At 39.9% G+C, this 21,529-nt stretch overlaps 1 protein-coding gene and 1 non-coding gene across 2 annotated transcripts; one reads left to right on the top strand and one right to left on the bottom strand.

The window, feature by feature from the left end:
• Positions 1 to 590: 590 nt before the first annotated feature.
• On the top strand, positions 591 to 20,071 carry LOC117499366 (homeobox protein Dlx3b-like). Its single transcript, XM_034151709.1, has 3 exons — positions 591 to 977; positions 12,424 to 12,608; positions 18,707 to 20,071. Exons 1-3 carry the CDS (start codon positions 635 to 637, stop codon positions 19,094 to 19,096), a joined length of 918 nt encoding a protein of 305 aa, XP_034007600.1. The 5' UTR covers positions 591 to 634; the 3' UTR covers positions 19,097 to 20,071.
• trnar-ccu lies at positions 17,454 to 17,526 on the bottom strand. Its single transcript has one exon. It is a non-coding gene; the product is annotated as a tRNA-Arg (tRNA).
• Positions 20,072 to 21,529: the final 1,458 nt, after the last annotated feature.

Here is a 21,529-nt window from a genome sequence, read left to right as displayed (position 1 = left end):
GATCTTGTACTTGAGTAAAAGTAGAAGTACTCAGATCTTGTACTTGAGTTAAAAGTAGAAGTACTCAGATCTTGTACGTGAGTAAAAGTAGAAGTACTAGATCTTGTACTTGAGTAAAAGTAGAAGTACTCAGACCTTGTACGTGAGTAAAAGTAGAAGTACTCAGATCTTGTACTTGAGTAAAAGTAGAAGTACTCAGATATTGTACTTGAGTAAAAGTAGAAGTACTCAGATATTGTACTTGAGTAAAAGTAGAAGTACTCAGATCTTGTACTTGAGTAAAAGTAGACGTACTCAGATCTTGTACTTGAGTGAAAGTAGAAGTACTCAGATATTGGTACTTGAGTAAAAGTAGAAGTATTTGGATCTTTTACTTGTAGCAATAACTGTACCTAAACCAGAGTACTTCTCCCCTCTCTCAGTCTCTGAGGATTTCTGACGGGAGAAGCAGCGAGTCAGAGTGGCGACAGGCAGGGTGTCCTCAGGGCAGGGGGTGTGGTGACAGCCAATCAGAAGCCTCCTCCGTCCTGCCCTGCCCGGCTTGGCTCGGCTCGCCCTGTAATTATCCTCCTGGAGCTCTGGAGCCCGGCTGCTGCGCCCTGGAGCCGCCAGACTCTCCGCGCCGCGCAGCGACATGAACGCGCTCTCCTCTCCTTCCTTCCAGGAGAAAAATAAGAATCCTTCCCTCTCCATGAGCTCCATCGCGACCTCCAAGGATTCCCCGACCCTCCCGGAGTCCTCCTCCCCGGATTTGGGCTTCTACAGCGGGCACGGAGCTCTCCACGGCGGAGCGCAGGATTTTTACGCGGCTGCGGCGGCACAACAGCAGCATTACTCCGGGCAGCAAATGAACCATTACGCGTATCACTACAACCTGCACGCGGGATACCCGGTGGGGAAAACAGAGTACCCGTACCCTCAATCTGTGTACCGGGAAAATAGTGCGTTCAACAGGGAGGCCGCGGTGCTTCAGGACGGTGAGTGAAACAAAACAGAAGTTATAACACCTGTTACAATTCAATTTACCGCAGAATCAGAGGACTAAAACACAATAAGAATCAGTCAGTAAGTAAGTACAACTTTATTAATATAGCACCCTTCTCAACACGAATGTACAAAGTGCTTTACATACAGTAGCCTACACAACAGCCTACACAATACAAAATACAACTATAAAATGTAGAATAAAATGCATAAAACACAGCAGAGAACCCGTTGATCACCAGGTGGGACACGTGAGGAGTTTGACTTGGTGTCATGGTGCATACATAAGGTCAGACAATAATTAAAAACACACATAGAAAACTATTTTAATTACACTATAATAACATAAACAAATATTCGAAATAATAAAGAATATAGTGAAATATACTGAAGTACAAGACCGGAGTATTTCTACTTTTACTCAAGTGCAATATCTGAGTACTTCTACTTTTACTAAAGTGCAACATCTGAGTACTTCTACTTTTACTCAAGTACAACATCTGAGTACTTCTACTTTTACTCAAGTACAACATCTGAGTACTTCTACATTTACTCAAGTACAACATCTGAGTACTTTGTTAATTAAAGAGAACATCATTGGAATTTAGAGATATCTCACAGATAGAGAACTATTATAAGAAAACTATAATAACATAAAAAAATATTAGAAATAGTAAAACATATAGTGAAATATAGCAGTATTTACATAAAATATGGAATAAAATCCTGCAGTAATCATAACAATAAAACAGATATTGTGTGCAGTACATTATTGTAAAACCACTTGGAGACAGTTCCATCCCTTCACTTTTCCAAGGCCCTGAACTCTCACTTCCTCCTTTGTGAGTTACACTTTCTCAGAAGTTAAATATGACTTTCCTTCTAAGGCTGCAGCTGCTTTTAGAAAAGGCATTTTCGTACTGATCTGGATATATTTTTGTATTATTTCAACAGCATAGCAAAAGAGAAAGGGAACACAATTAAAACAGCGCAGTCTCTTCAGGAAATGAAAGACTATGAAACACCTGAGCTCTGTGAAGAACATCCAGAACGTTCATCATAATATTAATATTATTAATACTTTGGGTTTTTATAGCGCCTTTCCTGGTGCTCAAAGACGCTTTACATAAAAAACAGAAACAGCTCACAGAAAACAGAACATAAATAAACAGTATCCCTAATCCATCTGTAAGAGTGGAGAGTATTGATCAGAGCTCATTAGAATAATTCATTTATTTGATTATAGGAGGCGCCTTCCAAGGCTCTCAAGGGCTCAAGGCGCCGTACAAACAATCACACCAGCATGAAGCAACGTGAACAAGAGTTAGAAAGCCAGAGTGAATACGTGTTGTGTTGTGTGTGTGGGTGTGTGTGTGTTGTGGTGATGTGTGTGTGTGGTGTGTGTGAGTGTGAGTAGTGTGTGTGTGTGGTGTGTAGTGGTGTGTGTGTGTGTGCAGTGAGTGCAGTGAGTGAGTGTGTGTGTGGTGTGTGTGTGTGTGTGTGGGTGTGTGTGTGTGTTGCGAGTGTTCCGTGTGTGTGTGTGCGTGTGTGCCGTGTGTCTGTGTGTGTGTGGTGGAGTTGTGTTGTTGTGGTAGTGTGTGTGTGTGTGCGCGTGTGTGTGTGTGGCTGTTGTGATGGTGTGTGTGTGTGTTGTGTGTGCGTGTGCGTGTGTGGTGTGTGGGTGTGTGTGTGCCTGTAGTGTGTGTGTGTGTGTGTGTGTGTGTGTGTGTGATGTGTGTGTGTGTGCGCGTGGTTTGTGTGTGTGTGCGTGTGTGCGTGTGTTGTGTGTGTGTTGTGTGGGTGTGTGTGTGTGTTGTGTGTGGGTTGTGTGTGGGTAGTGGTTTGTTGTGTGGTGTGTGTGCCTGTTCTTCCTTGTGGGGCCTAAATCTGTTTACACAGTCACGTGTGGGGACTCGCCTCCCTTATGGGGACAAAATGGAGGTCCCCATAAGGGGAATCATTCATTTTAGGGTGAAGACTTGGTTAGGATAAGTCTCCAGGAACAGCATGTAAGTCAATGTAATGTCCCTGAAGTGATGTATACATGGTGTGTGTGTGTGTGTGTGTGTGTGGTGTGTGTGTGTGTTGTGTGTGTGTGGTGTGTGGTGTGGGTGTGGTGTGTGAGTGTGTGTGTGTGTGTGTGTGTGAGTGTGAGTGTGTGTGTGTGTGTGTGTGTGTGTGTGTGTGTGTGTGTGTGTGTGTGGTGTGTGTGTTGTGTGTGTGTGTGTGTGTGTGTTGGTGTCGTGTGTGTGTGTGTGTGTGTGTGTGTGTGTGTGTGTGTGTGTGTGTGTGTGTGTGTGTGTGTGTGTGTGTTGGCCTTTGGGATGTGACTGAAGGGAGTTAAAAGAGAAAAGAGAGACTTACACATTTCTTATATCAGATTCCAGTTGCTTGTATTTCGACTCTTCTTGTCTCTATCGTTGGAGGAGCTGTAACTTCACATTCCTTCACTCTACGAATGACAATAAAACCTTGAATATTGAAAATCTGTAAAAAGCTGTCGTGGAGGAAAACACAACAGCGGCTTCTGAAATGTAGAGACGTAGAAGTATAGAGTGGCAGAACATGGAAATACTGAAGTAAAAATGAAGTGTAAATAACACTTAAATAAGTACTTTATTCTATTCCACACCTGACTCTAAGACAAGCTGCTCAGATCTCAAGGTGCTTTAATTCTGCTTAATCCTTCTTAAAGTGCACTGAAAACACGTTGACATTAATGATGTTTACATGTCCACAAATATCACATCAGAGTTCAGAGATTCAAAGGTTTGAGCTCCAGAAGAAGACAATCATAATCACAATAACACAAAGTGATAAAGTAACAGATATCACAGCAAAGAGTTGTGCATTTATTTGAACATGTTAACTCACATGTGTCAAACTCAAGGCCCGGGGGCCAAATCAGGCCCGTGGTGGATTTAATTTCGGCCCGCAGGATAATTTCTAATGACTATTAGATCTGGCCCGCCGGTATATTGCACGCACACCTTCACTCCATCCTGAGGGTCTCCTCAGCTCAGAGCCTGACCCCAAACATTGATGACCTTGCACCCAAGATGAGATGCCAAGTATCTGAACTAGCATCACAGAGCAGCACACTGAGTTTAATGGATGTTTCCTTCTGCACTTTTTCTCTCACGACAACAGGGCATGTTTGGTTTGTTCTTTGAGGGAAATAGTTTTGTTGAAGCTGTTGTTGGCCTGTGGAGAAATGTAATCATAAGAAATGACTCAGAGCCATAAGAAATGAATGCAACTGATTATTTAAAGTTGTTTTATAGGCAATCATTTAAGCTTTGTTAGTTCCAGGTTTAATATGTGCAATAAGTTCATTTCAATACGTTCTGCAATAAACATTGAACCAGTCCGGCCCTCCACTAGTACCCATTTTGTAATGTTGGCCCACTGTGTATTTGAGTTGGACACCCCTGTGTTAAATAATGTTAAGTATATTTACATCAGTGAGCAGATGAGAGGTTAAAGTCTTTATAGCCCAACGTTAGCTGAGTTCATCTCAAAGGTCTTCCCCCCCCCCCCACCCCCCCCATATCAACTTGAGGAGTTTGACTTGGTGTCGTGGTGAACACATCAAAGTATGTAACACAGATAGACATTGTGTACATTAATGTAATGCAATTAATAATAATTCATTTAATAGAGATGTGCGTAATAAATAAAACCCCTGAACTTTCCATGGTTTCTTTTTCGTAGTAGAAAAGTCATCTTAGAATAAAGTGATTCTGTCTCCTCCGCAGTCCAGAGCAGCTTTCTGTTCTGACGCCTGTTTACTCTGAGGAGAAGTGCTCTTTAGACTTCCCTCTGAAACATCCCCTCACCTCTCGTCCAGAGAGCCTCAGCGACCGCCCCATGGCTCACGTCTCGCCGTTCTCGTCCTATTGTTTTATCAAATCAAATCAAATCAAATCAGGTTTTATTTATAAAGCACATTTAAAAGCGATTTTTGGTCGAGCCAAAGTGCTGTACATGTAATAAAAACACAATTACTACAAACACAGTAAACGACAATAAATTACAACAGATATATCTTAAAAACAAAATAAAAATAAAACACACAAAAGTCAGGAGTCGTGCTCCGCTCTAACTAGAAGGCCAGAGAGAAGAAGTGTGTTTTTAGTTTATATATAGAATTGTCCTCATTATTCTCTGTGTTAGAAGCTCAATGCTCCAGATGTCACTCTGATGAGAACATGGAGACGAGCCTTAAGGACATTTGATTAAAGCCGAGTCTTTACAGCTTCCCCCAATTACCTAACGTCACCTTAACGAGGAATTAGAGTGGCGTAAGAATGGAAAAATATCACAAGATGGTGAATAAATGTACTTAGACGTTACTTCAATCATTACAGGAACATTTAGGACAATATTTGGAGCAACAAACGTCATTTTAGCAACTTTTAAATAAAAAAAAATCCCTTTCCTTCGTACAGTATCCAACATGTGGTTTAGTCGAGGAACAAAGGGGTTTACAAATAGTTTCAGAATCCGTATCATTTCACATCAGTGAGCAGATGAGAGGTTAACGTCTTGTAAAACAGAGTCTGTTCTGACGCCTGTTTACTCTGAGGAGAAGTGCTCTTTAGACTTCCCTCTGAAGCATCTCCTCACCTTTCGTCCAGAGAGCCTCAGCGACCGCCCGATGGCTCACGTCTCGCCGCTTAAACCCCGTAATTCAGATTTACGCACGATTTAAGACACGTTTCCATTACGCACGACAACACATCTCACATAGTTTGGAGACGAGGCTCTAAAACGTGGATCTAAGTGCACTTTGTACATCATCTTATATCCTATAGTAAACGGTCATTTGGTGTTTTTTAGTATTCATTGAGTGTTCTTGTATTTTAATGTGTGAGTTCTTTTATACCTCGGGACTGTGGGAAACAGTATTTACATCTTTCTGTGTACACACATATTTTGAGATTGACAATAAAGTTGACTTTGACTTTTTTGACTTGAAATCAACTTCTTAGTGAAGTCAGATTACTCTTTAGTGTTAAGTTAAGTATATCTGGAGACTATTTGCTATTTTTGAGTACTTCTACTTTTACTGAAGTACAAGATCTGAGTACTTCTACTTTTACTGAAGTACAAGATCTGGGTACTTCTACTTTTACTCAAGTACAAGATCTGAGTACTTCTACTTTTACTCAAGTACAAGATCTGAGTACTTCTACTTTTACTCAAGTACAAGATCTGAGTACTTCTACTTTTACTCAAGTACAATATCTGAGTACTTCTACTTTTACTGAAGTACAAGATCTGAGTACTTCTACTTTTACTGAAGTACAAGATCTGAGTACTTCTACTTTTACTCAAGTACAAGACCTGAGTACTTCTACTTTTACTCAAGTACAAGATCTGAGTACTTCTACTTTAACTCAAGTACAAGATCTGAGTACTTCTACTTTTACTCAAGTACAAGATCTGAGTACTTCTACTTTTACTCAAGTACAAGATCTGAGTACTTCTACTTTTACTCAAGTACAAGATCTGAGTACTTCTACTTTTACTCAAGTACAAGATCTGAGTACTTCTACTTTTACTCAAGTACAAGATCTGAGTACTTCTACTTTTACTCAAGTACAAGATCTGAGTACTTCTACTTTAACTCAAGTACAAGATCTGAGTACTTCTACTTTTACTCAAGTACAAGATCTGAGTACTTCTACTTTTACTCAAGTACAAGATCTGAGTACTTCTACTTTTACTCAAGTACAAGATCTGAGTACTTCTACTTTTACTGAAGTACAAGATCTGAGTACTTCTACTTTTACTCAAGTACAAGATCTGAGTACTTCTACTTTTACTGAAGTACAAGATCTGAGTACTTCTACTTTTACTCAAGTACAAGATCTGAGTACTTCTACTTTTACTCAAGTACAAGATCTGGGTACTTCTACTTTTACTCAAGTACAAGATCTGAGTACTTCTACATTACTCAAGTAAAAAAAAGTAAGTAAAGTATATTTGGAGACCTGGGACTCCTTATATAATATATATATATATATAGATATTATTATTATTAAATACCCTGCATAATATATATCATGGGTTTTTTAAGTGGTTTTTTTAGCTGCATTTATCTCCAGAACTCTAAATGAAGTATTTAACCGTACATTTCAGGTGCAGAAGTAGCATGTACCAACATGTATATATATTTCATAACACCCATATTCATACTGAGGGAAATCAATATTCAAAGCTGCTTTCAAGTACCTTTAAAACAGTGGGAATTCTGTGTTTAGAAACATTTCTGGAGTTAGTTTTGACACCCAGGTGAAGGTTATAATCTGTGTTTTACAGAACTCACAAAGTCGGTTATTTATTGCAGTTGTTTTAGAGAAATAAAAAGGGCTTTTCAGCGCAGGAGAAATGATTCAAAGGTTAGGAGATAAGGAGAGAGGAGATAAGGAGAGGAGGAAACAGGAAACAGATAAAGTTGATATGGGGAAAGACCTTTGAGATTAACTCAGGTAAACTCACCTGCTCAGAGCCACTCCTTAAAGACAGGGAGACACGCAGCGACGATAAGATACACGTACTACACAATAAACACATTATCACACAGGACTTATGTACACAGTTTGTACATAAACACAGTCAACAAACTGCAGAGACAATTAGGACAATATTCGGAGTAACAAACGTCATTTTGGCAACTTTAACATCTTCAAGAAACAGTATATCTAACATTTGATGGAGTAGAAGTTTAAAGGGGCACAACAATTGAAAATATTCAGTAAAAACATGAGACAAAAAGTAAATAAATGTACTTTTTAAATGACCTAACTTCACTTTAATAAACCCTCCTTTAAACTACACTTTACATTGGAGGAGTTTAAAGTACGTTGGCAGGAATCGGTGTTTGTTCTGCTTTGATTGAATGTTTTTTAGGAGGTTTGATGTTTTTTAAACCCCATAATGTTCATGGCAGTCTGTCGGCGAGAGATCTTTAATTTGGGCTTTTTGTAAGTGACCCTGAACTGGATTTGAACCCGGGTCCACATGGGTTCCAAGCCCACGTTCAAGCTCACTTAGTTATTGTTTTATATGACATTATTCTCTGTATTAGAAGCTCAATGCTCCAGATGTCACTCTGATAGGAACATGGAGACGAGCCTTAAGGACATTTGAGTCTTTAGGGCTTCCTCTAATTACCTAACGTCACCTTAACGAGGAATTAGAGTGGCGTAAGAATGGAAAAATATGACAAAATGGTGAATAAGGGTACTTAGACGTTACTTCAATCATCACACAGAGACGTAACAGGAACATTAAGGACAATATTAGGAGCAACAAATGTCATTTTGGCAACTTTTAAATATAAAAATCCCTTTCCTTCGTACAGTATCCAACATGTAGGGAAGTGCGGGCAGTGAGACTGTTAAAAAATTGAACTGTTGAAACAACTTCAAACATTCATCTGCTACTCAGTAGTATGTATCTAATACCTAATATATATATATCATTCCAATAACTTGTATATAGACTCGTACTGCACTATTCCACATCATCACTTTATTTCATTTTATAACTATTATTCTTTTTGTATTGCTCTTGCTCTTATTGTTATTATGTTATGTTGCATTGTTGGAGAAGCCAACTACATAATTACTCTGTAGCTATGTTAGATTGACAATAAAGAACCTTGAACCTTGAGTAGAGGAATTAGGGAGCTTAAAAATTGAAAATATTCAGTAAAAATGTGAGAAAACAGTGAATAAATGCTCTTAAAGTGACTTGAATCCTCGCACAGATCCTATATAGGACCGACACTTCACTTCAGCGTCTTTAAATCTCTTTCTCTCGGCTTGTTTTTATTGTTATTGTTGTTGTTTGGGAGCGTGAAGAAGAGCTGACTCGACGGACGGGGTTTCTGTGTTTCTGACATTCCTCCTGCTGCTGGGAGGGAATGGAAACTCGGCCCGGGGACTTTGGCCCTCGACCAGGAGACACGTCAGCCTTGAGCTTTGAATCATCACGTGCACGCTCCTTAACGTGCACGCTCCTTAACGTGCACGTTAAGAGATGGCAGAAGTACACACATCCTTTACTCAAGTAGAAGTACACACATATTTTACTCAAGTAGAAGTACAGATACTCGTGTTTAAAAATACTCTGGTGAAAGTAGAAGTACTGACTAAACTTCTTAACTCAAGTAGAAGTAAAGAGGGCTTTGAAATTTACTTCAGTAAAAAGTACCCATAACTAGCAGCTGTTTTAAAGAGTACCTGACCTCCCTTTATATTAATAGAACAATAATGTCATTGTTAGCTAATGAATGTTTCCATGCTGAACAACGGCAACATGACAACGTTTTCATTGGTCCCTCTTCTTTAGAGAAGACCAGGAAATGATGGATACACGGATCGTGTTCAAATCAATAGGCACGCAATGACTCTAAATAATAATGATCACGCCACCAAACACACATTCAAACTAAAGGAACCAGCCTGTTTGGGAAATGTGAGAAGTAGAAAGTACAGGTATTTGGGTTCAACATGTAAGAAGTAGAAAGTACAGGTATTTGTGTTCAACATGTAAGAAGTAGAAAGTACAGGTATTTGTGTTCAACATGTAAGAAGTAGAAAGTACAGGTATTTGGGTTCAACATGTAAGAAGTAGAAAGTACAGGTATTTGGGTTCAACATGTAAGAAGTAGAAAGTACAGGTATTTGTGTTCAACATGTAAGAAGTAGAAAGTACAGGTATTTGTGTTCAACATGTAAGAAGTAGAAAGTACAGGTATTTGTGTTCAACATGTAAGAAGTAGAAAGTACAGGTATTTGTGTTCAACATGTAAGAAGTAGAAAGTACAGGTATTTGGGTTCAACATGTAAGAAGTAGAAAGTACAGGTATTTGTGTTCAACATGTAAGAAGTCAAAGTAAAAAGTCGTCAGAAAAGTAAGTAGTGGAAAATACTAGACAACAAAAAAACTCAATAATTCTTTAGTGGCGTGTCTTTTTGTTTTAATAATAATAATAATACATTTAATTTCCAAGCGCTTTTTCAGGTGCTCAAAGACGCGTTACAGTGATATTAAAAAGGAAATAAAATATAAAAAGTTGAATTCAAATATTAAAACAACACAACATTATTCACACATTAAAAGCCAGTTAAATCTGATGTTAAGAAAACTGCTTGGTTTTTGAAGCAGTCTGTAAATATACACAACTTTATAATACAATGCACACATTTACTGTTTGTTACGGCCCGGCTCATAGGCTGCAACAAAGATGGGAGACCAGACAAGTAACGTGTAACAAAAAGCGTATTTATTTACTATAACCAAAACCAATGGTCTTCAAAGAAACCTAATAAGCGTGGAAGTCAGTCATCAGTAATGATTGCGTGTATGGGTGTGTGAAAATGTGACGTGTGTCCAACAGAAGAGTGAGAGGGCAGTATGGGTTGGTGTTGGCCTTTTATGTCGACGGCCCAGGTGTGGCTCCTCAGGTTGATCACCTTTTAAATCTACTCTTAAGACTCACTTCTTCTCCCTGGCCTTCTAGTTAGAGCGGAGCACGACTCCTGACTTTTTTTTTTTTTTTTTATATATATCTGTTGTAATTTATTGTCTTTTATTGTGATTGCAGTAATGTGTTTTTATTACATGTACAGCACTTTGGCTCGACCAAAAATCGCTTTTAAATGTACTTTATAAATAAAACTTGATTTTGATTTGATCACCTGAAACACAAACAAGAGCCAGCAGAACACAAAGGCAGAGCCCCCTAGTGGAGTGGAGGGGGTCGTGACACCGTTTTCTAGACTCAACACGAGTATGTGATCCTGAGTTACAAACAATACGAGGGAAACGTGAAGTCGTTGGATGACACGACTTCACGTTTCCCAAAAACGCGACACAGCTGGGGAGGAAACACAATCAGACAATCAGGGAGACACGAGAGACAGGAAGTAAAAGAAGACGAGAGACAAAGAGGGACAACATTTCAAAGTAAAAAAAGAAACTATAAACACACAAATACAGGAAAGATGTTCTAGAGTTCATTGGTTTTATGATCATAAACAAGTCAGTCATATAAATCAAAACATGCCGGTAAATTCATCATTAGTGTAAATACCTTATATTATATTACAATACAGCATTCACACTAAAACACACGGTCTAATGTAGATTTTCTCCCTATATTTTGCTTCTTATCAGATTTAGATAAATATATAAATGTGTAAGTTTAATGTAAACACAGTATTTTTGTTCTCTGTTTGTTTATAAAAAGACTAAAAACAGAATAAGTGCACAGAGACAGACAGGGAGACACAGACAGCCTCCAGGCGACATGAAAGCAGCAATAAATCACACACACACACACACACACACACACACACACACACACACACACACACACACACACACACACACACACACACACACACACACACACAAACACACACACACACACAGACCAAAATTATAAGCTTGGTCTGAAGGAGGAATCCCTTTGAAATGTTGGGCTGCGGCGGTCGGGTTATTTCTGTTGAGAGATTTCTTCTTTTTCTTCTTCTCGGTCTTAATGTCTGGAGGAAGAGAGCGCTGGGAAAAAGTTAAAATCAGGATGTTTTTTTGAGAAAAGACCAGAGACCTTCGGGCCGGAGGTTAGTCGTCCCAAAGAGTAGAACGAAGCGGTATACAAACACTTTGATCCCAGCAGCTATTGCTAGTCCTTTTATAAGAGATGTGTCTGTTGTTTAGAGTCAGGATGGATCCTTTGTCTTTGTCTCTGCAAACTAAATCTACCTACGGGTACAAAGAAAGAACCTGAACCTGAACCTGAACCCGAACCTCAACCCGAACCTGAACCTGAACCTGAACCTGAACCTGAACCTGAGATGTGCAGGATTGTTAGAATCAGAAAAAATGTATTTGTCCCTGGAGAAACTGGAATTTCTGCCCCATTTTTAAGTACAAATGTTTGAAAAAATATGAAATAAAATGTAAAAAACATTAACATTTAAAGTAAAAACTGTGCAAATGTTTTTAATAAAAAGGTAAATAGATAATAGAGGTAAGATAGAATAGACATATTTATAAAAGCATAGGAAGTCAAATAAATACATAGGCATTAACAAATAATGTAACGTTATAAAAGTAAAATAAAATGGTTTAAAAAATATTCATAAATACTTCAAAAATTAAAGTTAAAATGTGCAAAAAAAGATATAGAAGTATTAATAAAATAAATAAATAATAAAAATAAAAACATTACATAAAAAGTTCAAATAAAAACAATAACAAAATGTGAGATGTTAAATATAAAAATGGGCAAATTGTAGAATATATACCTACAATAAATGTATAAAATGCTTACCTTAGCATATATACAGTGTTTGAGGTTCCACACACACACCAACAGGATTATAACCTAACTGTTTCCTGTTCCCCCCCCCTCAGTGAAAGAGGAGCCGGACGTCGAGGTGCGGATGGTCAACGGGAAGCCGAAGAAGATCCGTAAACCTCGGACCATTTACTCGAGCTACCAGCTGGCCATGCTGCAGAGACGCTTCCAGAGCGCGCAGTACCTCGCCCTGCCAGAGAGGGCCGAGCTGGCCAATCAGCTGGGGGTCACTCAGACACAGGTAGACACACACACACACACACACACACACACACACACACACACACACACACACACACACACACACACAGAGGGCTGGCCAATCAGCTGGGGGTCACTCAGACACAGGTACACACACACATTATGCGTCTTCAAACCCTAATGTGAGTCAGCATTATGACTCTTCAAACCCTAAAGTGAGTCAGCATTATGAGTCTTCAAACCCTAATGTGAGTCAGCATTATGAGTCTTCAAACCCTAAAGTGAGTCAGCATTATGAGTCTTCAAACCCTAACGTGAGTCAGCATTATGACTCTTCAAACCCTAAAGTGAGTCAGCATTATGAGTCTTCAAACCCTAAAGTGAGTCAGCATTATGAGTCTTCAAACCCTAAAGTGAGTCAGCATTATGAGTCTTCAAACCCTAACGTGAGTCAGCATTATGCGTCTTCAAACCCTAACGTGAGTCAGCATTATGAGTCTTCAAACCCTAAAGTGAGTCAGCATTATGAGTCTTCAAACCCTAAAGTGAGTCAGCATTATGAGTCTTCAAACCCTAAAGTGAGTCAGCATTATGAGTCTTCAAACCCTAAAGTGAGTCAGCATTATGCGTCTTCAAACCCTAAAGTGAGTCAGCATTATGCGTCTTCAAACCCTAACGTAAGTCAGCATTATGATTCTTCAAACCCTAAAGTGAGTCAGCATTATGAGTCTTCAAACCCTAAAGTGAGTCAGCATTATGAGTCTTCAAACCCTAACGTGAGTCAGCATTATGAGTCTTCAAACCCTAAAGTGAGTCAGCATTATGAGTCTTCAAACCCTAAAGTGAGTCAGCATTATGAGTCTTCAAACCCTAACGTGAGTCAGCATTATGCGTCTTCAAACCCTAACGTGAGTCAGCATTATGAGTCTTCAAACCCTAAAGTGAGTCAGCATTATGAGTCTTCAAACCCTAAAGTGAGTCAGCATTATGAGTCTTCAAACCCTAAAGTGAGTCAGCATTATGCGTCTTCAAACCCTAACGTGAGTCAGCATTATGAGTCTTCAAACCCTAAAGTGAGTCAGCATTATGAGTCTTCAAACCCTAACGTGAGTCAGCATTATGAGTCTTCAAACCCTGAAGTGAGTCAGCATTATGAGTCTTCAAACCCTAAAGTGAGTCAGCATTATGTGTCTTCAAACCCTAACGTGAGTCAGCATTATGTGTCTTCAAACCCTAACGTGAGTCAGCATTATGAGTCTTCAAACCCTAACGTGCGTCAGCATTATGAGTCTTCAAACCCTAACGTGCGTCAGCATTATGAGTCTTCAAACCCTAACGTGAGTCAGCATTATGAGTCTTCAAACCCTAAAGTGAGTCAGCATTATGAGTCTTCAAACCCTAACGTGAGTCAGCATTATGAGTCTTCAAACCCTAACGTGAGTCAGCATTATGAGTCTTCAAACCCTAAAGTGAGTCAGAATTATGTGTCTTCAAACCCTAACGTGAGTCAGCATTATGATTCTTCAAACCCTAACGTGAGTCAGCATTATGAGTCTTCAAATCCTAAAGTGAGTCAGCATTATGAGTCTTCAAACCCTAACGTGAGTCAGCATTATGAGTCTTCAAACCCTAAAGTGAGTCAGCATTATGCGTCTTCAAACCCTAACGTGAGTCAGCATTATGAGTCTTCAAACCCTAAAGTGAGTCAGCATTACGAGTCTTCAAACCCTAACGTGAGTCAGCATTATGTGTCTTCAAACCCTAACGTGAGTCAGCATTATGAGTCTTCAAACCCTAACGTGAGTCAGCATTATGGGTCTTCAAACCCTAACGTGAGTCAGCATTATGTGTCTTCAAACCCTAAAGTGAGTCAGCATTATGAGTCTTCAAACCCTAAAGTGAGTCAGCATTATGAGTCTTCAAACCCTAAAGTGAGTCAGCATTATGAGTCTTCAAACCCTAACGTGAGTCAGCATTATGAGTCTTCAAACCCTAACGTGAGTCAGCATTATGAGTCTTCAAACCCTAAAGTGAGTCAGCATTATGAGTCTTCAAACCCTAACGTGAGTCAGCATTATGAGTCTTCAAACCCTAAAGTGAGTCAGCATTATGAGTCTTCAAACCCTAAAGTGAGTCAGAATTATGTGTCTTCAAACCCTAACGTGAGTCAGCATTATGAGTCTTCAAACCCTAAAGTGAGTCAGCATTATGAGTCTTCAAACCCTAACGTGCGTCAGCATTATGAGTCTTCAAACCCTAACGTGAGTCAGCATTATGAGTCTTCAAACCCTAACGTGAGTCAGCATTATGAGTCTTCAAACCCTAACGTGCATCAGCATTACGAGTCTTCAAACCCTAAAGTGAGTCAGCATTATGAGTCTTCAAACCCTAACGTGAGTCAGCATTATGAGTCTTCAAACCCTAACGTGCATCAGCATTACGAGTCTTCAAACCCTAAAGTGAGTCAGCATTACGAGTCTTCAAACCCTAACGTGAGTCAGCATTATGAGTCTTCAAACCCTAACGTGCGTCAGCATTATGCGTCTTCAAACCCTAACGTGAGTCAGCATTATGAGTCTTCAAACCCTAACGTGAGTCAGCATTATGAGTCTTCAAACCCTAACGTGAGTCAGCATTATGGGTCTTCAAACCCTAACGTGCATCAGCATTATGAGTCTTCAAACCCTAACGTGAGTCAGCATTATGAGTCTTCAAACCCTAACGTGAGTCAGCATTATGAGTCTTCAAACCCTAACGTGAGTCAGCATTATGGGTCTTCAAACCCTAACGTGAGTCAGCATTATGGGTCTTCAAACCCTAACGTGAGTCAGCATTATGAGTCTTCAAACCCTAACGTGAGTCAGCATTATGTGTCTTCAAACCCTAACGTGAGTCAGCATTATGAGTCTTCAAACCCTAACGTGCGTCAGCATTATGGGTCTTCAAACCCTAACGTGAGTCAGCATTATGTGTCTTCAAACCCTAAAGTGAGTCAGCATTATGAGTCTTCAAACCCTAAAGTGAGTCAGCATTATGAGTCTTCAAACCCTAACGTGCGTCAGCATTATGGGTCTTCAAACCCTAACGTGAGTCAGCATTATGAGTCTTCAAACCCTAACGTGCGTCAGCATTATGGGTCTTCAAACCCTAACGTGAGTCAGCATTATGAGTCTTCAAACCCTAACGTGAGTCAGCATTATGAGTCTTCAAACCCTAACGTGAGTCAGCATTATGTGTCTTCAAACCCTAAAGTGAGTCAGCATTATGAGTCTTCAAACCCTAACGTGAGTCAGCATTATGAGTCTTCAAACCCTAACGTGAGTCAGCATTATGAGTCTTCAAACCCTAAAGTGAGTCAGCATTATGAGTCTTCAAACCCTAACGTGAGTCAGCATTATGTGTCTTCAAACCCTAACGTGAGTCAGCATTATGAGTCTTCAAACCCTAACGTGCGTCAGCATTATGAGTCTTCAAACCCTAACGTGAGTCAGCATTATGAGTCTTCAAACCCTAAAGTGAGTCAGCATTATGAGTCTTCAAACCCTAAAGTGAGTCAGCATTATGAGTCTTCAAACCCTAAAGTGAGTCAGCATTATGGGTCTTCAAACCCTAAAGTGAGTCAGCATTATGAGTCTTCAAACCCTAAAGTGAGTCAGCATTATGAGTCTTCAAACCCTAAAGTGAGTCAGCATTATGAGTCTTCAAACCCTAACGTGAGTCAGCATTATGAGTCTTCAAACCCTAACGTGAGTCAGCATTATGAGTCTTCAAACCCTAAAGTGAGTCAGCATTATGGGTCTTCAAACCCTAAAGTGAGTCAGCATTATGGGTCTTCAAACCCTAACGTGAGTCAGCATTATGAGTCTTCAAACCCTAAAGTGAGTCAGCATTATGAGTCTTCAAACCCTAAAGTGAGTCAGCATTATGAGTCTTCAAACCCTAAAGTGAGTCAGCATTATGGGTCTTCAAACCCTAAAGTGAGTCAGCATTATGAGTCTTCAAACCCTAAAGTGAGTCAGCATTATGAGTCTTCAAACCCTAAAGTGAGTCAGCATTATGGGTCTTCAAACCCTAAAGTGAGTCAGCATTATGAGTCTTCAAACCCTAAAGTGAGTCAGCATTATGAGTCTTCAAACCCTAAAGTGAGTCAGTATTATGAGTCTTCAAACCCTAACGTGAGTCAGCATTATGAGTCTTCAAACCCTAACGTGAGTCAGCATTATGAGTCTTCAAACCCTAAAGTGAGTCAGCATTATGAGTCTTCAAACCCTAAAGTGAGTCAGCATTATGAGTCTTCAAACCCTAACGTGAGTCAGCATTATGAGTCTTCAAACCCTAACGTGAGTCAGCATTATGTGTCTTCAAACCCTAACGTGAGTCAGCATTATGAGTCTTCAAACCCTAACGTGCGTCAGCATTATGGGTCTTCAAACCCTAACGTGAGTCAGCATTATGTGTCTTCAAACCCTAAAGTGAGTCAGCATTATGAGTCTTCAAACCCTGAAGTGAGTCAGCATTATGAGTCTTCAAACCCTAAAGTGAGTCAGCATTATGAGTCTTCAAACCCTAACGTGAGTCAGCATTATGAGTCTTCAAACCCTAACGTGCGTCAGCATTATGGGTCTTCAAACCCTAACGTGAGTCAGCATTATGAGTCTTCAAACCCTAACGTGAGTCAGCATTATGAGTCTTCAAACCCTAACGTGAGTCAGCATTATGTGTCTTCAAACCCTAAAGTGAGTCAGCATTATGGGTCTTCAAACCCTAACGTGAGTCAGCATTATGAGTCTTCAAACCCTAAACCAGCGAGAAGCTTTCTTCAGAGTCAACTATTATCTTTTAAGAGAAATGCACTCGTGTTCAAACCTATGATATCAATAATGTTCACCCCAGATGGGACTCGAACCCACAATCCCTGGCTTAGGAGGCCAGTGCCTTATCCATTAGGCCACTGGGGCTACATGAACAAGGTGTAATTATGTTCAAAGCTCATTTTGAATACTGTTGCTTATAAGGTTAAAAAGTGTAGAAAACAGAACGTTTAAGATTTGAAGAAGAAAAGGAGGTGTTAAGATGCAACAGTCATGAGCAACACGGCATCTTAAATCTATTAATGACACGACAACTTAATTTGCAGGACCTTTTTTGACAGGAGAATAACAGAGCATACACCATACTAGGTCAATATAACATTTAAAAGCTACATTAATGATGATTGGCACCAGAGTACAGTGTGATTAAATGCATTACAGTGCGCTGCAGATGTAGAGATCAGTCGTGTTCAGTGTCTCTCTTCCTGTGTAATGATTTACGGCCTTACCTGCGCTCAGGTGATAAAACATCCTGAGCCGGCTGTTTTATCACCGCAGCTGTAAATCATGGTGAACACGCGCTGTGAGAAAACAAAGGCATTACAAACCTGGTCAAACAGGAGAGTGTCATGTCTTTGGTTTGTGGCTCGCACAGATTTAATATTGGGTAAACAAATCATTGGAGCTGTAAATTATATCTGTGACATCACCGCTGCAGGCAGCCAATCAGAATGTGTTACTTATGGATGAGGTTAGAATTAAAAAAGAAAGAAAAGGTAAATAAATAAAAGAAATAAAAGAAATAAAAGAAATAAAAGAAATAAAAGAAATAAAAGAAAGAAAAGGTAAATGAAATAAATGAAATAAAATAAATAAAATAAATAAAATAAATAAAATAAATAAAATAAATAAATAAAATGAAAGATTGAAAAAAATACATAAACACAAGGTGTTAATAAAATAATGTGTAATTAAATATTAAATTAAATTTTGAAATCTATATAAATATAAGAAGGTTAAATAAAATGTCTTTATAATTATAAAATAAAAATAATTTAAACATAAAAAAACCCCTCTAAATAATTATCTCTGTCCCGTTGGCACCTCTGAGCGTTTGAGCGTCTTTCAGCGTCTTGTTTTGGTGGATATGACCTCATATCACTTGCTCTTATCAACTTCTCTACAGCGGGAAATAAATCATTAAGCTGCGACAGGTCCAGATGTTCACTTCAGGAGCTTCTGAAGACATAACCAAAGCTAGTAAAACAGTGAATATTGGAAATGTAATCACTTAAAGTTTCCTCAACATTCCCCATCTTTGTTCCAGGTCAAGATCTGGTTCCAGAACCGTCGCTCCAAGTTCAAAAAGCTCTACAAGAACGGGGAGTTTCCTCTCGGCGACATGCCTATTGAACACAGTCCAGACGCCAGTGACTCCATGGCGTGTAACTCCCCCCCCTCCCCTGCTGTGTGGGACAACAACAACAACAACAATGGCGTCGACACAAACGTCGTTGTTGGCGTCAAAAGTAACGCCATAATGGATCCTAGCAGCAGAGTTCAGGATCCCTTTCAGCCGCCGATGGATTCCTCGCCCGCCTGTATGGGAGAAATGGGAGATTTCCCCCCCCAGGACTGGTACCAGCAGCCACATTTAGGTCTTCCTCCAGTGGGTCCAACAGCTCCTTCAGCCTCACAGAGTCTGGGAGTCTACTGACGGCGCCTCGGAGAGACTCTTTGTGGACTTTTTGGACCAGAAACAGCCGACAGGGATCATCAGACTCGAGTCCTGATGATAAAACTCCCACATCTGAATTTCATAGTAGCCTCTTCTTCTGAAGATCCCACAGAGCACAGATACGCTCCTATAACTGTACTCTAAGGAACCTTGTTTCCAGAAGCACAAACCAGAACGAGGAGCTAAAAGAAGCTCAATCTGTTTGTCTAATTAACATATGCAACTTTCACACAGCCATTAGTTCTGACAAAGCTCTACAGAGCGATTTGGTGTCTTTCAGCTGCTTGTTTTGGTTGCTTTCCTATAACTGTACTTCAAGGAACCTTGTTTTTAGCAGCAGGGGCCACATGTAGGTCTTCCTCTGGGAGTCTACTGACGGCGCCTCTGAGAGACTCTTTGTGGATGATTTGGACCAGAAGCAGCCGACAGGGATCATCAGACTCGAGGAAACGTGGATTGGAAAAGTCCCCCCGGCTCTGAAGTTCATGAACTTATCAAATAGAGACGAGGGTGATGCCGATTCCTTATTTAAAATCATTGATGATATTTTGTATATTTAATATTTAGAACTTGACCCTATTTATGCCTCAACATAAACACAGCCTTCTCTTAATTTGGAAAGAGCTTCTGATGCAAGATTTTCCCTCCAAACTTGAATACTACTGACCCTGGCTAGCACGGCAGATTTCAAGATAAGTTTGGCTTTAAATTGACAGAAAACTGGAATTCATGTGATCGGACGGCGTGTTAGTGAACACTGAGAGGCCGATAACCTTAAAAGTAAAACATCAGGCGAGACCAACACTGACATATCTGTTTAAATAACTTAATTCAAACCACTTTTCCACTAGAGATAAAGGTCCTTATGGACATTAATGGCGCATTTCCACTACAGCGCGGAGCTCGCTTTAAGCGTGCCGTGCCGTGCCCGGCCTGTTTTTGGTTGCGTTTCCACTTGGCCTAGTACCGGCCGGCGGGTCCTAATTCACAGTTTTTCTGGCCTCATAAAATCGTGGGTCTAGGGCCAGAGACAACGAGGCTGAGTCGGGCTGAGTATGCTAAACTAGAGAGAGAATCGCTGGCAAGGGGGCAACAACTACAACAAGATGGACATATTTGACCGTGATTTAATTGTAATACACGTTTCTAAATGATGAAGTAACAACATACTGATACCGGTTAGTAAAAACCATGAATTAATGCTTTGTCAAGTCTGCAGACAGACGGCAGGCGAAACACCTTTTAAAATGCGTGTTTTCTAAATGGAGATTGGCTAAGCTAACGCAGTATATGCTCCGACCGTCCACACTCACAACAACGGCCTATACAGACATAAATAAACCAGCGACTGTATTCTCCATGACACAGGCAGTCTGTGGTTTGTACTTGTTTAACTTTTGTCTAGTTTCTGAACAGATATGAGGAGCTGTGAGCTCTGAGTGCTAACAGCTAACGGCTGTGTTGTTTTTCTGGGGTTCTCATTGAAGATGACGTCACGGCTCCGCCTACACTGCGTTACTATAGTAACTACCCCAGTTCCTAAACTGTAATGGAAATGCGCCATAAAGTGAGCCAGTCCTAACGAGGCCTAGCCATACCGAGCGAGGCCGAGCGAGGCCGAGCAGTGGAAATGCGCCATAAGACAACATGTATTTATCTAACTTAAGGGCATTTTATCTGTCTTTTAAGAAGGGCTGATCTAACAATGTTTGCGTATAAAAGTAATAAAAGTACACACAACATTTGGCAGGAATACAGACTTCTACTATCTGCTGGTAGCTTTGAGTAGCATTACAGGGAAGAAACCAAAACGATGCGCTAACAGAAGCTAAACCAGTTTTCTAATCAGTTTTTTTATATTAACAATTGACCTATGCAACTTTCTAAACAGTGGTTTGTTCTGGCAAAGCTACAGAGCCTTTTAGCGTCTTTTAGCTTGTTGTTTGGGTTGGTTTTACTTCACCTCGCTCACTATATCAACCTCTTTCCCAGGAGAAAAACCAGCCAGATGTTTTACTTGAAGAGTTGTTGAAAAAACACAGAGCTAACACTGAAGTTAGTATTGTACATTCAGCATATTGACATAAAGAAGAGGCAAAAAGGAAACAGCGAGGGCCGTGATACACCGACTTTAAGCCTCTCTACAACTAATACATTACTAGAAATGCTGGAACCCAAAGATCCCATAATGCAATGCCTTTAATCATTTCATAAACGTCTGATCTGTCGAACTCCATGTTGCTATTGAAGGCTCACATCTCAAACTCTACACCAAGTTAACGATGAAAACAACACAACTTAAGAAACGTTGGGAACAACAGTTCAAGCAAATAGCAGGTTGGTGCTAAAACATTAAAAAGAAAAGTTGTATTATATTCTTAATAATTGTATTTGTGCTGTACTCAGGTTGTT

This window comes from Trematomus bernacchii, unplaced genomic scaffold (assembly GCF_902827165.1).
Source record: "Trematomus bernacchii unplaced genomic scaffold, fTreBer1.1, whole genome shotgun sequence".
NCBI classification, from domain to species: Eukaryota; Metazoa; Chordata; class Actinopteri; order Perciformes; family Nototheniidae; genus Trematomus; species Trematomus bernacchii.
The sequence above is the reverse complement of the archived record's forward strand: the minus strand, read 5'-3'. Positions and strand labels throughout refer to the sequence as shown.